This window comes from Anser anser, assembly GCF_964211835.1.
Source record: "Anser anser genome assembly, chromosome: 3".
In the NCBI taxonomy this organism is placed as follows: domain Eukaryota; kingdom Metazoa; phylum Chordata; class Aves; order Anseriformes; family Anatidae; genus Anser; species Anser anser.
Genome location: NC_139722.1, coordinates 57,302,695 through 57,318,877, shown reverse-complemented (window position 1 = coordinate 57,318,877; position 16,183 = coordinate 57,302,695). Strand labels below are relative to the sequence as shown.

Genomic DNA, 16,183 nt, shown 5'->3' with positions numbered 1-16,183 from the left:
TCCCCTAGCAGCGGAGAAAAAATGACAATTACTGAAGCAAGGCAAGTTGTTTTCAGTTTAGCAGGTTTTTTCTAAGCCAGGCTTGTGGTTTCATTTAAAGTTTGAATGCTTCCATTCTCTGAGAAGCCCAGTGGCTTTTCAATAGTTGAAGATCAAATGATGTTAATCAGCCAGTGTGACCTAATCCTCTAATTCAGATGCCTTTTTACATTAGAAATGTTCTGCTCATGTAAGATTGGTTTGCTTTTAAACTGACTTTTTTTCCGTTAAATGTGCTATTCTCAAAGTTCTGTTCCATGCTCCTCTGATCTGTTACTTCTACGCAAATAAAGGAAGACTGTATTTTCTTCATTTTGCAGGTTTAGATAGGCCATTCCTAAGGGTTCTGACAGAAAATCAGAAAAAAAAGACAAAGATATTATGCAACAGCAATGAGGGGAACATTTTTCTTTTTGGTAGCGGTCCTACAGGTCGCCTACACTGCCAATAGCTAAATCCCGTTTGCAATGTCCGTCAGCTCTGTGCATCTGCAGGTAGATGACAGATTGCAGCCACAGCGGAGGTGCTGGACCACAGGAGGGAAAACAGCCTGCTGCGTAAATGACGGTGGACATTGCCTCATGTAAGGGTGCAGCTGGGTGACCCGCAAACACAGCCTGTCAGACTTGGCAGGTTTGCTGACACTCTAACACTGGGAGAGCTCCTGAGCTCTACGAGCACCAACAGACGGACCACCAGCACAGGCTGTGTCTACTGACCTTCACAGCAGTTTTCAGTAAGGAAGGCTGCATGAGGGGATCCTAACCAATTTGTTAGGCCACATGCATTTAACTGCATTAGCCACTTTCCCTTCACACATGTGGAGCTAAAACTTTACAAAGCCTGAACACGGCCTTTACTCCTACAGGCAACACACGGACATCTGAATTTCTTCACAAGTCCAAAGGCCAGAACCTCCTGAAACACTAGGCTCTCTGGTCAAGTGCAGTCTTCAGTGTTAATGACTAGCACTGATGAAGTCTTACCCCTTTTGCTTACCTCTGGGCTGGACTTAGTCAATATTTACACATAATAACAAGCCAATAGTCAACACCATCAATGTTGACCTCCTTCCTATGAACCTTGCCTGCTTGAACTATAGAGGAAGTCGCAGCTAAAGTATGTGGCAGAGAGGAAAGAGCCCCATGGCACACACACAGGTAAGTTCAGCTGTTTGGTCTTGTCTGTAGCATTACTCAGGATTCTTGCTAGGATTTTACTAGCTACTTCTACCTTGTTGCTAACATTACCTCATGGAAAGGAAGTAGAGGAAATAAGGCTTGGAGAAATAAAACATTTTATAGTATCTGGCAAGTGCTTATCAATCATTTTTCTCCTAAAGAGGACACCAGGGTTTATTGTTCCTGCTTAGTGGTCTGTGATACGTAATCATCTTACTATATCTAGTGAACTACACAACTTTATTCATTTATTTTTTTTGTTTGCTTGTTTATTTGTTAATTTAATCTGTCAGAAGATGCCAAACGAATCTAATCGATTAATTACTTTTTTCCCAAGATATTTCACCAACATGGGTCTTGCAGAATCCAAATTGGCAGAACACACTAGAGGTTTCAAAATCCCAAGTGCTAGTATTGGCATTACGTTAAGTAAAGCACAAGCTGATTAAGATCCACCTTCAAAGTAGTTAAAATTTCTTTCTCCAGTCATCTGGCATTTGCAGAGATGATTTTCATATTACTGTGCCAAGTGTGTAAAACGTCCCTTTTCCCCAGTGCTATTTTCTTAAAGAAATTAAAACATAATTTTATCCTGGCATTTGGTAGAAGCTTGTGGTCGAAGTAAGGATTTGTGGGCAAAGTGCGCCATCTCCCGCTACTAAATGATAATTACTCATCAGTAGCAAGACGAATAATTTCTCATTTCTCCTTTCGAATTGCCATCTGTTATAATGAAAGACGGGAAAAGAAAGCCATCTGAGACTGATGGAAGATTAAGACTTTAACTTTAACATCAATATCCTTAAACCTTATCACAATATCCTGTATGGAGACTTGGCAAATCATTGCTAGTTTCTTGATTACATAAAAAACCTGATTAAAATTGTAAGGACCTGGGCATCCCAAATTTGTTGCTGTTTTCAGGCTGCTTAGTCAAGAGTAAAATTACATTATATTTTAAAAGAGCTAAAATCTGTACTATATTATGGTCCCCCAGCCCTACAGAAGTTGTATGTATTTAATACTATTCACAATGCATATGATTAGTACTTGAAAATACTCATGAATTATAGCTCTAGTATTGTCCCAGGGTAGAAACCTGGGAGAAAGTACTGATGGGGTAGAAAAATACTGTAAATAAGCAGTTCTGTTTGCCTAAAAATTTTAAAGAATTACAAGGGTTGTATTAAGTACAAGTGTATCTCATGTATATTTTATCCACATAAACAATGTGTTCAAATGTATGTATTTAAATAAATTTATTACATGCTGAAAAGAAGTAATTCACAGCATTATTTTTAGCTGATGCCTGGGAAATTGTTCCCCATGGGTATGTGAAATGATGTTGTTGCCGTGTTCAGCAACTGTTACATAGCGGCTTTCTATTCTTCTCAATGTTGCTGGAAACTTCAGGTCTCCAGAGCATTCACAGCTCCAAAGGCTTCAAATGGAGCAGAGTTCTTAAGTGCAATAGAAAATCAAACTGTGTATGTGGGCATGCTGAGTTTGACAGCATTCTCTAAACCTATAGGACAGCCACAGCTGGGGACTGCAACATAGCCTCATTAATGTCACAGGAGAATTGGTTCCAGAAATGCATCTTAAGGACACCGATGGCAAAGAAATTATCACACAAAACTGAAAAACATGCCTCCTCATGTGTATTGTACAAGACCTATCCATGTTAAAAAAGTGTTAAAGAAATTGCAAAAGCAAGTGGGTTATAAGGTTTAAAGAGCTGTATATATTAAACATTGAATAGAAACCTTCAGAAAGGGTTAAAAGGCAAAATATCTGCTATTAGTTAGGCTTGAAAATAGCACTGTTGAACTAGACACAACATCTTATTTAAAATACAAATTAAATTACTCTGTGTTATTTTTGTGTTTGTCTAAGTTCAGAAGGTATGCAACTACTGCTCAGAAACCAGAAAGAATCCGTTTGCAGCCAGAAAGACTGCAAGATAAAGAAAGTTGATGAAGCTCTGGTGGAAAGAGACCTGTGAAGGACAAGAAGGCAATCAAAAACAGCTGGTATGGATTTATGAAGGACAAATCATATTTGACCAACCTGACTGCATCCTATGATGAAGTAGCTGGCTACATGGAGAAGGAGAAAGCAAGTGGATATAACAGATCTTGACTTCAGTCCAGCTTTTGAAATAATTTCCTGCAGCATTTTCACTCGCAAACTGAGGAAATATGGCATGAGCAAGCTGGCTGTTAGATGAACTGAAAACCTCCTGTACTGCTGAGCTCAGTGGGTAGCAGTTGATGGCTTGATAACCTGCCTGAAGGCCTACAGCAAGTTGAATACTCTAGGGGTTGTTACTAGGGCTCACATGGTTCGTTATCTTCATCAAAAACCTGGACAGTGAGACAGGACATACCCACAGCCTACTTTCAGATAATGCTAAGGTAGGGGGAATGACTGACACATTAAAAAGTAGAGCTTCATTTCTGAGCGACTTTGAGAAATTTAAGGGCTGGGCTGCCAGAAGGCTTAACATGTTCAAGGAGAAATGTGCAACCCTGCACCCAAGGCAGAATAAGCCCTTCTGTTGGTACCAGATGTGAAGAAATGGAGCTGGGGATCAGCTCTACTGAGAAGAACCTAGGGTTATGTGAAACCCAAAGTCCAATATGAGCAACAGCGTGCTCATCCCAAAGAAGGCAAAACCACAGAGTAGGCCTACATTAGGGGCATGGCCAGTTGACAGAGGGGGATAGTTGATCTGTCCCCCTTTGCTTGCTGGTGGTGAGGCCTTGCCAGGACAGTGTGCCGCTTCAGTTCAAGTGGAGTGTTTACAGAGAAGGTCTACCAAGATGATCACAATCTAAATCACTTCCGCTGGGGGCTGAGGGAGCTGGGCCTGTCTTGTCTGTTGAAGAATTCAAGGGGTCACATAGTAGCAGCCTACAGCTACTTGAAGGGGTTTACAAATAGGACAGAGCTAAACTCCTCTTGGTAATAGTAGGCAACAGAACAACAACCAATGGCCAGAAACGGCTTGGGAGGTTCAAGGAGGATATTATTTACTTAGAAGACAGTTAACCCAGACAAATAACATGTTGTTGTACTGTTTTCTTTTGTTTTGTTTTGGGGGGGAGAGCCAGGGTTGGATGGTTTTGAGAGCTGTCAAGGCAACACTGTAATCAGACCTACTTTCAGTGGGGAGGCTGGACTATGCAATATCCAAAGGTCCTTTCCAACCAACATTTCTATGATTGTATACAAATGTAAAACTGATGTCTTCCCTTGTTTATTGTGGGAAGATAGCTTTTAAATTGTGACCAAAATGCATCTGGGCTGTATTATTTATTTGGGAGTGTGTTTAAGTATACACGGGAGCAAAAAATAAAAATACTCTGCCATCTGTTGATATCTGGCAAACTGCAGATGTTCTTTTCTGAAAGCGGAATATTTAATTGCCACATTTAAACCATTGTCTCCTATTTCAATTGGTAATATAAAAATAGCAAAGAAATGCAATGCATTTTGAAAAGCTACAGATTGCAAAGTGTTTTTATTTAGTGTATTTATTTATTTAGTGTATTTATTTATTTAAGTGTATTTATTTAGTGTTTTTATTTAACTTGCAAAAGTGAGGAGAAGTGACTGTAGCCAGATTTCAGGAGTCTATAACCTTAAATCTCTTAGTGCAGCAACTGTGATAACCACACTCTTTTCTCTGAATAATTACATTAGCTTCTTCCGTTTACTATGATGATTTTTTTTGTTTGTTTGTTTTAGGAAAAAAAAAAAAAAAGGAAAAGAAAAAGCATGCTACCTGCTTAAGTGGTCATTGATATGATCAGTTTTGACCAACTATGAGCTACTCACAGAGAAGGCCTCACCAAGAATTGTCGCTGTTGCCTATATCAATAACAGCCCAGCTTCTACTCCTCTACCTTCGTGGAAATTTTAAGATTTGAAGAAAAGCTTGTCAAGTGTAGGGAATTTAATCAGAAGAAAACATACTGATGAGCAAAGATTGTGCAGCCTGTGGTTACACTTCATTTCTGACCCTTTCATCGCAACAGAGTTATGTGACCTGTATGTATACTTGTGTCACATCGTTGGAGTAATTAAGGCTCCTGTCCCCTCTCACCACCCCCAGTACTGCTGTCTGCCCTTTAATTATTGCTGTTTCTGCACATCAGTTGTGTGCTGGACATTACACAATGAGTGTAAAGAGGCCATTCCAGGTCCAGCTCCAGTGGACTTAAAATTGAAAGTCTACTCTTAGTCCGTCTCTTTATTGTCAATTTACTGAAGAATTGCTAGCAATTTCTGAATATGAGAAGGCACTTCTTTACTGTGAGGGTGACAGAGCACGGGCACAGGTTGCTCAGAGAGGCTGTGGAGTCTCCTTCTCTGGAGATATTCAAAACCTGCCTGGATGCCATCCTGCACAATGTGCTCTAGGTGATCCTGCTCGGCAGGGGGTTGGACTAGATGATGTTCAGAGGTCTCTTCCAGCCTCACCCATTCTGTGTTTCTGTGATTTGGGTCAGGTAATTATCCCCTTGTAATCTTATCTACTCCTTTCCTGCACATGGAAGGATTTCTTCTTCTGTTTTTGCAGCCGTGGTAAGTCATCATGTTCCCGTTATCACAGCAGTCACATCCACAAACACCCGGACTTCTCCCGTTGCTTTCCTCCTCGGCCTGAGCTGTTATTATTAGAGTACTGATTGCGGTTAATCGATTAGCTAATAGCCACAGAGGAGCCGGAGATCTGGGTGTAAAAACTCCCCGCTGGACCTTACACCCACGCCCGCCAGGCGGCTCTCCCCTTCCCCGGCCTTCGGGGAGGTGCCGGCCAGCTGCCGCGGCAGCCCCCCCGGGGCAGGCCGTGCTCCGCGGCCGGGAGGAAGAGGAGGAGGAGGAAGAGGAAGAGGAGGAGGAAGGGGAGGAGGAGGGCGCTCGGGAAGCGGAGCGGGCGGCCCATGGCGGCGGGGGGCAGCGGGGGCGGGCTGCTCGCCTTCCTGCGGCTGCTGGGGCAGCTCAAGGTGCCGGGCCGGGGACGGGAGGGCAGGGCGGCGGGGGAGAGGTGCCCGGGGCCGGGGGGGGCCGGGGGGGGCCGGGGGCTTGCCGGCTGCAGATCCAGGTGCCTCGGAGCGCCGAGGTGGCAGCGGGGCGGAATTTGCCCACGTGTCGCTTCAAAACCTAAGGTTTCCCCCTTTAAGTGACCGCGGTGCTCCCTTCCCGCAGAGGGTGCCGCGGACGGGATGGGTGTACAGGAACGTGGCAAAGCCAGAGAGCGTGTCGGATCACATGTACAGGATGGCGATGATGGCCTTGGTGACCGAGGACAAAAACCTGAACAAGGACAGGTGAGAGAGACCCTCTGGTTCCCCTGCCTGGTGCTGCCACGGGGGAGCTGCGGGCACAGCGCTCAGAGCAGCCGTCCTGCTGAGGAGGAGCTCTTAAGGCCCACCGACGGTGTTTGAAGTGCTTTCCCCACATCCCTTCCCTCCATCCTTTGAGCTGTTTACCTGGAGAGGTGAACGGGACGAAGGCTTTTTATCACTAAAATCAGAGTGCTGAGGCTCTGAGCTGGCTTTCCCTCAAGCCTGAGACAAGCAAGCTGAAGGCATCCCGGTAAAAGGCAGTTTGAAGCAACAGACAACAAAGGCAAAGACATTCTCGGTGGATTTGGGCAGGCTGAGTTAGCACTCAGCAGCAATCGGGAGCCTCGTAAATCATACAGCATAGAAGAGAGAGCATCATTAGTATTGAACGAGTTGTCAAGTACAGTATGGGATCGTATTTGCTGTCACTTCAGGAGCTGATGAAAGCAGTGAAGGCTTTCTTGAGGATTGTGCTACAGGCTGACATAGCTGCTTAGCTGCAAGCATGTTTTGTCAGCTTATAAATTGAATTTGGGGTGGCGGCAGATTATGTTCTACCTGTTACAGGGATAATGTGAAGTGTATAATGTAGGTAGCTCTTGTATGCTTGGTTTTCTGAGATGTGAAAACTACATACATTACTTTTGAATTGTATGCTGTTGTGCAAACTATATTTTTACTTATATCTATATTTACAAGCAGCAGGAGATAGAAATTGGGAATTAAAATCATGTCTAAATGGAAAACAAGGCCCTTAGGCCCTTAGCAAAGAAGTGAAATGTATTATGTAAAATCTCTCTCTATATATGAAAGGGATAAACTATGGGGGCTCTTAGCTTTATGAATAATAAGACATAACTTAAAATGTTGAAAAAATGATTATTCTGTCTTTGCTTTTTGTCAGATGCATACGATTAGCGTTGGTTCATGATATGGCTGAATGCATTGTCGGAGATATTGCTCCTGCAGACAACATCTCAAAAGAGGAGAAACACAGGAGAGAAGAGGTATAGACATAAGCTGTGAAACCACATCTGCCAAGCGTTTTGAATGTTTTAAATGCTCTGCTGGTAGTGAAGAAACCCTCAAAGCAACCTAACACTGTCATTGGCATTGCACAAGTAGGCCACTAACACCCAAAGTTTTCAGCTTGTTTTAATATTTTTTTAACATGTAACATAACAAAGTACAAAGTTACGGAAGGAGAATCTTTGAAGTAATCACATTGATAATTTGTTCCCAAGCTAGCAGTATTTTTGGTAGCCTAAGTTAGTCCTGCTGACAGCCTTATCAAGCAGGAAGGAGCAGGGAGTAGGTGCACTGATAATAGTATGTGATGGTTAATGGCAGATGTGTGGTGCCAGATAATTTGATAGTGACATACACTGTTTTTTTGTTTGTTTTTAACAATTTGCACAGGACTCCAAACACAGGTATCATTTCTTTTTGTCATTCATTCCTGAGTGCAGTGTGGCTAGAATTATTTTATTTTTGGCCTTGTACATATCCAAACTCTTGGCTTATCGTTCCTAGTTTGATGTTTTATTTGAAGAAAATGTAAACCACTCCTTCAGTTACAGCTAGAGGGCAACATGGCGCCTCGGAATTTCTTTTGAGGCTACCATTAGCTCTTCAAAGTGTAAAAAACGTTGCAGTGATTTCTTTTTCCCCACTTTTATGCATACCTTTTTAAAACTTGGGAGTGAGGGTTATGATTAATTCTAGGAGTAAGCTTTTTGCTAAGGAAGTGGAACTTAAAGATCAAAGCAGTATTCAGTGTTCTTGAAGTACTATCTTTACTGACTATAATTTTAGTTTTTTTTTTATTTCAGTGTACTTTCTAGTGTGCCCTTACATTGAATAAAAAAAACACCTCTTTCCCTAAAGCCTTCAGGGTTCACGTTCAATAGAGGAAATTCTAATTTGTATTTAGGAAATGAAAAAAGTGTTTTGATGCCTAAGAATGTTATTTTTTTCTTCAGTATTTGCAGCTCCTTGCAGATCTCATTTAGCTCGCTAAGGGCTTTTTTGTTGACTTAGTAGGAAGCAGCATCAAGCATTAAACACTTAAATTAACTGTTAAATACTTTGCTGTAAAAATACAGTAAGGGTAACAGCTTCATGAGCTTAGATAGCTTGAACTGAATTATCCATATGCTGCTGCTGCTTCTGAGTTCTCTTTTTCCCTTTCACAACCAGCTCAGTGTAAGCTGTAGAGCAAGCTAGTCTGCTTGTGCATTGTTTAATCAGCTAGTCTCACTAAGGCTAAGGCAGCAGAAAACTAAAAGAAACAAACAAACCGGAAAAAAAAAAAAAGGCAACAAAAAAACCCCTACCTTTTTTTGGCATTACCTGTCATTTTGCCCTGCTAACATCAAATTTTGATGAAATCTGAGCTGAAAGGTGCTCCCCAGTGATGGGGAGTAGCTGATTCAGCTCAGTCATATTGTATAACTGTGTCCTACGTTTCAAGTGGAGAAACAATTATGGCATAAAACCTTTGTCTTCCCTGTGATGTTGATCGTTTCAGAAGCAGCCCTAAGTGTTGCTAGGAAAACAGTAGAAACGAGACTGATTAGCTGGGAGAATACAAAGAGCATGCAGAACAATTTCTGCTTGCTGGTAATACCATCAGTTCGATATTGTGTTAAATCTTCTACCAAAACTGTTGGTGAGCAGATGGTATTTCAGTCTGGGAGTACTGTGTTTTATTGCTGCAGAGTATTAAATGGATTTTTGTTGTCTGTTTTTCAAAATCAGAGATTTTTTAAAGGCTTATGTTGCATTGCCTGTGTCAGTAGCTGTTGTCAGCCCTACTAGTGCAAATGGGCTAGTTGTGAGTTTGGGTGAGGACAGTTGTTTGTCAGCACTAGGAATTCGGATTTTAAAGCTACTTCTATGAACTGTACCTATAATCTTCCCAGTAAGTACAAATGTTGCCTTGACTTGTTAAATCTGGAAGGCAGAGCTATTTGACTTGCCTGTTTTGCTCTGGGCTTCTTTTTGGATTCTTGAAGATATTTTTATTTTTTTAATTTTTCAGATTAGCTTTCTAGCAATTCACTTAAATGGTCTCATAAAAGATCCTCTACCAAGTGGTCCTTCTGTTCCTCTGGAAGATTTCATGTACACATGCACTTTCAAGTAATATGTTGTGTAGTATATGTTTCCACAAACTTGGTAACAGGCAATTAATTCTTCAGGAAAAAAAGTGATAAATTGAGTATATTTTCACTCACTCAAAAATGGCTATGTACAAATGGCTTCTATTTTTCAGGCAGCTATGCAGCAGCTGACCCAGCTTCTATCAGAGGACCTCAAAAAAGAAATCTATGAACTCTGGGAAGTAAGTTTGCATTCTTTTAGTCCTTTGCTAAGATTGAGGGTAACCCTTTATGCTCTTTCTGTTGACCCATGGAACTGTCATCTCTTATTTTGATCTCAAGCAAGGTAGATTCATTGGCTTTGGAGGTAAAGCTAACAGTGTGAATCAAGGTCACTTACGAATCCCTTTTAAAAGGGAACCCCAAACTTTGGCAGAATAACCGGTCTCTGCCTTTGGCCTCTCAAAGTTCCAGATGAACCTGCCCTGGGCATGGTGTGTACAACTGAAAGAACGGTATATCTTCTGCATCCAGCACTCTTGGAGAAAGATCTATTTATTTATTTTTTATTTTTACCACATTATCTCTTTTGTTGACGTTTGGCTGTTTTCAGCTCATAATAGAGGAAAAAAACAATGGCAACTGATTATATCTTGGAGTATTTTCTGCTTTTTATACATGTAATAGTTTATGTGGCATCCATTTCTTTATTAGACATCCCATTAAGCTAAAATATTTGCTAGTAGATTTTGGCTTATACTTAAATGTGAAGTACTGACAAAACAATAGTGCTTTTCTACAAACAGTGCTGATTGCTGGCTGGTATTGGGTACCTTAAATGTTTGTATTGGAAAGTATCTTCTGTATTTGAGTGTGATTTAACTTTCTGATGTGAACTCATGCATCAGAAAATTAATTGATAAGATCTGTTATAAACTAGGGGTGATTAGATTATTTCCAAAGACTTCATGTTTGTAATTACTGTGCTTTATATTCTCCTGGCATGCAGTCGCATGAAGACAAATGCATTCACAAACTCTTGTTCACACTGTGTTGCAAACAGTTATGTTTCTTGGCCTCTGTAACCTGAAGCTGTATTTTGTGCTGGCATTCTTACCTTTCCACTTGGGCTGTATTTAAATTCCAGATACTGGCAGCCAATTTCTGCCTTGGATTATAACCACCTGCTTGTTTTGCTTCATTTTTCTTGCTGTAGCTGTGTGTTGAAGCTGGCAGCAGGGTTGGGTTTTCAGTGCTGTACTTCAAGGTAAAGGGCATAAATCAGCACAACCAGATCTAGGAAATATGTTATGTGCATTTGTTTAGTACACACTGGTTCCTTCTTCCTCGGGAAGCTGCTAAAATTGAAGAAAAGGAGTTTAGGATAGATAAGATTAGTCTTATAGAATTTCTTTTCCATACTGTTTTTCTTTGCCTCAGGCTTCTGCCTGTATAGGAGCTGATTCAGTATTCAGTTAGTTCTTCAGCATGTTAGCTTGTTATCATGCTCATTAACTGTAATTTAACATATGCATGCTTTTGATCTTTTGTTCTTTGTTTCTACCTTTAGGATAACTTATTGGTTTTGCATCTCCAGTGTAGCAGTCGGAGCGTAACCTACATAGCAATGAGTGTAACCTAAAAATCTAATATTCACATGCGGTCCCTCTAGTCTTATTTTAAGTGGAACAACTAAGTACTTTTTAAAAAGATTTTTTTTTTTAAGGCAGAAAATAAGAAGCCCATGATCACTGGGTTTGATATGCAGCTCTTAGCTAGCCAGAGGCATTTCCCTCTCTCTTTGTGAGTGAAGAAAGTTATAGCCCAGAGCTGAACAGTGGCTGGGAGAAGATCTGTTGAGACTCTTACCGAGCTCTTCCTGTACTGCTCAGCCCTAGTCTCTGGCCCGTGCTTCCCTTCAGCCCTGGGAAGACTGCTGCTTTGGTTTGTACTGGTGGGCAGTCTTCAAGTGCATCTGTGTAGTGCAGGGGAGAGGTAGCAAAAAGATGCCCCTGAGATAGTTTTATTTCCCAGCTTCCTTCAGGTTATGTTTGGAAAAAAAAACATTAAAGTAAATAGGTGTGCATGCTTCAGCTCTGTCCTGCTTTTTTATTTTCAAGAACAAAATCACAGGAGTCATTTTAAAAGCCAGACTGTGGTGTTTGAAGAACCAGGTACTCTTTTTCCCAAGTACGCTTTCATTTCACATTCTTAAACACTGTGGGGAAGAAAAAAATAAGTGTTTATTTGAGCACTGTGCCCAGCTGCACATATAATAGCTGATGTTTCTTGAGGTTAATGTAAGCTGAGGTATGAATAAGATCGGGTGAGTTGTACGGCACAAAGATCAGTAACAGGTTGATACTCCCAGTTAATTGCTGGAGGTGGAACAGACCTTTACAAGCCATCATTCTCCTCCTGAAGTTGTCCTTTTTAATGCTGCCAGAAGTGTTTGTTCTTTTCAGTGGCCCCAAAAAAAACAAAATAGTAGAAATAAATAGAAAATAACCTTCAGTATTTAAACAAATAAAATATGGGGTAAAGTTCAGATTGAATGGAGGAGAGGAAGATAAAAACACTGAAAATAAATTGATCATTAAAATAATGATAAAAATGAAATTGAGAACTTAAAGGATAATTTAAGTTCAAGTAGAGTAGTGTATTGAACCAATCATGGCTATCAAAATCTGGATTTCTGACTTTCAAATGTAAAGCAGTAAGTGTAATAAATAAGTGCGGCAGCACAGATGGGCCTGGTGTGTACTGAAGCCTCTGGTCTGATTATCTGTGGTGAGGATGATGAGTGGGGTCAGACCTGCTGAGGGTGTCAAGGCAATGATAACTTGTGTGGAAAGAAGCCTTTTCCTGCAGCCGAAGTCAGGAGAAGACCAGTAGATTCAATAGTGGATTCAAATTCAATACAGTAGATTCAGAAAAGACAGGTGAACCTGTCTGCAACCATCACTAGAGGCAAATGGCAGCAAAATTGTTCAAGTTGCCTAGAAATGTGAACGACTCACAGATACATACTGACAGTGAATGGGGTGAGGGTGAAGATAGCAGAGAGATTAGAGGACTTAAAGTCTGAAGGGGAGGAAACCCGTAAATTAATGCCTTCCCCATCTCCTAGGAGAGAGATAAAGACCAACAGCTCAGACGGATTAGACCAAAGAGATTAAGGAGGAGTGACAGGAAAAATGTGAAGAACAACTCCTTATAAAAAGAGCAAGTGGTGAAGAGAGGTGCAAAATAGGTCTTAAAAACAAGTAATAGTAATGCATAGGCACACACCATGGTAATTCATAGCCTTAGCAAGGCATAAGAAGATCTTTATGTAGAAAACATTGTTAAATGGAACCTGTTAATTAGCTTGTGTGTCCTATAGGGCTGTCTCCATATTCTCCCTGATTCAGCAAAGCACTTTGGTACATATTTAAGTGTGATGGTTTCATTGTGATGGGCAGCTAAACACAACCAAAACTGCTCTCTCCTTCCCCACCCTCAAAGGAAGGGCAGGAGAAAATACGATGGAGAAGGGCTCAAGGGTTGAGATAAGGACAGGGAGATCACTCCACAATTATCATCATGGGTAAAAGGCACTGAGCATAGGGAGATTAATGTTATTTATTGCCTGTTAAAAACAAACCAGAGCAGTGAGAATTAACAGCAAACTACAAACACCTTCCCCTGTTCTGCCCCATCCACCTTCTTCTACGTCCTCCCTCTGAGTGGCGAAGGGGAACAGGGAATGGGCGCTGCGGTCAGTCCCTGGTGCTTCGTCCCTGCCGCTCCCTCACGGTCCCTCCCTGCCCCTGCCCCACGCGGGGTCCCTCCCACGGGATGCCGTCCTTCCCGAACTGAGCCTGCGGGGGCTTTCCACAGGCAGCAGCTCTTCAAGCACTGCTCCCACACGGCTCCGTACCACGGGGTCCATCCCCCAGGAGCAAACTGCTCCAGCACGGGTCCCCCACGGGCGGCAGCTCCCCCCAGACCCCCTGCTCCTGCGTGGGCTCCTCTCCACGGGCTGCAGCTCCGGCCCGGGGCCTGCTCCTGCGGGGGCTCTCCATGGGCCGCAGCCTCCTCCAGGCCACATCCACCTGCTCCACCGGGGGCTCCTCCACGGGCTGCAGCGTGGAGATCTGCTCCGTGTGGGACCCATGGGCTGCAGGGGGACAGCCTGCTCCACCAGGGGCCTCTCCACAGGCCGCAGGGGATTTTTCCCCTTCCTTAAATCTGCTCTCCTAGGGGCCCACCCAGTGTCACTCCCTGGCTCAGCTCCGGCCAGCAGCAGGTCCCTTTTGGAGCCTGCTGGAGCTGGCTCTGATCTGACATGGAGCAGCCGCTGGGCTCTGCTCACAGAGGCCACCCCTGCAGCCCCCCTGCAAACAAAACCTTGGCTTGTAAAACCGATATGTTAAGCTAAAGTATGCAAAAAGAATTTGCCCTTAAATCCTATTATATTTAATAGAAATTTACCATGTATCTAAGTGTTTTGCTGAATAGCATTCTTAAATTTGAGTGTGAAAGGGGTAACTGAATATTTACGGAGTGGCTTGTACTAGTGAAGAAAATTCTAGATCTATGAAGGGCTTCTGACACTGTTTCAGACTATACAATTTTTTCTTATAACTGGTAATCTGCAAATCTGTTCAGGAATACGAAAACCAGCATACTGCAGAAGCCAAGTTTGTGAAACAGTTGGATCAGTGTGAGATGATACTGCAAGCATTTGAGTACGAAGAGTTGGAAAACACACCTGGCAGACTGCAGGATTTTTACGATTCAACTGCTGGTATGACACTTGTGTGTACGTTTGTTGTGGGTTGGTTTCTTGTTTTTTGTTTGTCTGTTTTTGTAAAAGAAATATATGAATTGCCTTCTTTTTCTGATAGACATGCAAAGCAAATGAGAGCTAGTTATTTTATTCATTGCTCAAATACCCTAAGTATATTGGGGGAAATTATTGCAGAGTGAAGAGACCTTGCATTATCTGCACGTGTTGAACCTGAATCTCATTTATGCCAAGTTCCTTTTAAGTCGCTTTGGTCCTAGAGAGAGGCTCAGTTGTTACTATCCTAGGATGTGTTTAAGGATCTCCTTGTAACATCAGAGGGGTGTAAAGGAGGCTTCTGTTGTTGCTGGTGCTCTGAGAGCAAGTTGTTCCTATTTATTTAGTGTTTCACAAACTAGTGAAGTAAAATTTGTTATCCCTACATGAGCTGTGGTCTTGTGTGACCTGCCCAAGGTACATGTGAGAACCAGCTCAGTGAAAAGTCTTAGGTACAGTTGTACTACTTTTTAGTCTACTGCTTCTCATCCTTCCTAAAATAAACTAATCATTAAAAAGGAAAAATAGGTAAAATAGTTGTCTTTATGATTTTAGCAAGGGATTTGAACACCAGGAAAAGACTGACTACAAGTAATCCTGTCCTGGGGAAAAACAGAACAAACAAATGTATGGAGAGGACCTAACACACTGTCCAGACAATGGCCAGTATCACCGACAAATCCCATTTGTACCTTGGTGGCTCCTTAGGGAAATAAGCTCTCTGAAAAATGATGTAACTTCAATATCAACAGAGCTGGAATACTTTGTTTTCTTAGCGGCATCTTTGCCCTTCTATTAGATTTCAGTAACTTAAACTAAGCTAGTTTCTCAGTAGAGCCTAGAGCATATTCCCTGAGTGCAGCTGTAATTGGAGTAGTTACTTGTAGCAGGATATGTAGCATAGGATTGTCCTGGTCAGGGGGCATCCCTTTTTTAGTTCTTAAATTTCTTAATAGAGCAAAAATATCTGTATAAGCTTTTTCTGGGGGGGTGAGGGGAGGGACAGGAGGAAATGACCATAACTAGTCTAATAGTTATTCCATAGTAGAAATAAAATGGGACTACTGTCTTTCTTAAAAGAATGGTTTGGACTTTATTCTGAGCCTTACGCAGCATCACTGCCAACCTTTCACACGCAGAAAAATAAGAGCATTTGTCATTAACTTTCTCTTTCTTTTATTTTGCAGGAAAGTTTGTTCACCCAGAAATACTCCAGCTGGTATCTCTGATCAACAGAGAAAGGAATAAAAAAACAGCTGCTACATGTCATCCACATTCCTGAGGTTTTCCTAAATACTGTAGCTATATTAAAATGCTTTTTGTTTTACATTCTTTGTGCTGTGTTTCCTCCAATAACATAAATAATTCTGCCAGCAGATTTTTTTTAATGTGTATTCACTGCTGAAAATCCTGAGACCACTTGGCTAGGAACAGGTTTTGTTGTTGTTTTAATAAGTTTTGATCGATGCAGCCTCACAAATAGGCTCTCTGCTGGCAAAATTCAGGTAAGTTCAAAATTTATCTGATTGCAAACAAATCTGTTCATGCAGTGCACTGACTGGGACAGGTAGTCTTGTTGTGTGGCTTCTAAGAATGTGTGGATTTAAGGACACTGCATCACAGAGGTTAATATCTGTTCACTGTAGTACTTGGAAGCAAGACCAATTAGCACAT

The 16,183-nt window shown here is 41.8% G+C and overlaps 1 protein-coding gene and 1 long non-coding RNA gene across 3 annotated transcripts; both read left to right on the top strand.

Moving 5' to 3' along the window:
* The first annotated feature begins 689 nt into the window (after positions 1-689).
* LOC310897810 lies at positions 690-3,254 on the top strand. The gene is made up of 2 exons (XR_014582606.1): positions 690-1,199; positions 3,122-3,254. It is a non-coding gene; the product is annotated as an uncharacterized lncRNA (long non-coding RNA).
* Positions 3,255-6,081: 2,827 nt separating this feature from the next.
* HDDC2 (HD domain containing 2) lies at positions 6,082-15,836 on the top strand. 2 transcript variants are annotated; one of them, XM_083828069.1, is made up of 7 exons: positions 6,082-6,235; positions 6,438-6,559; positions 7,482-7,584; positions 9,855-9,923; positions 11,802-11,855; positions 14,335-14,473; positions 15,697-15,836. In XM_083828069.1, exons 1-7 carry the CDS (start codon positions 6,173-6,175, stop codon positions 15,789-15,791), a joined length of 645 nt encoding a protein of 214 aa, XP_083684195.1. In that variant the 5' UTR covers positions 6,082-6,172; the 3' UTR covers positions 15,792-15,836. The 2 variants fall into 2 exon arrangements, with proteins under 2 accessions (XP_083684195.1, XP_083684196.1); XM_083828070.1 differs by lacking the exon at positions 11,802-11,855 and having other exon boundaries at positions 6,083-6,235.
* Positions 15,837-16,183: the final 347 nt, after the last annotated feature.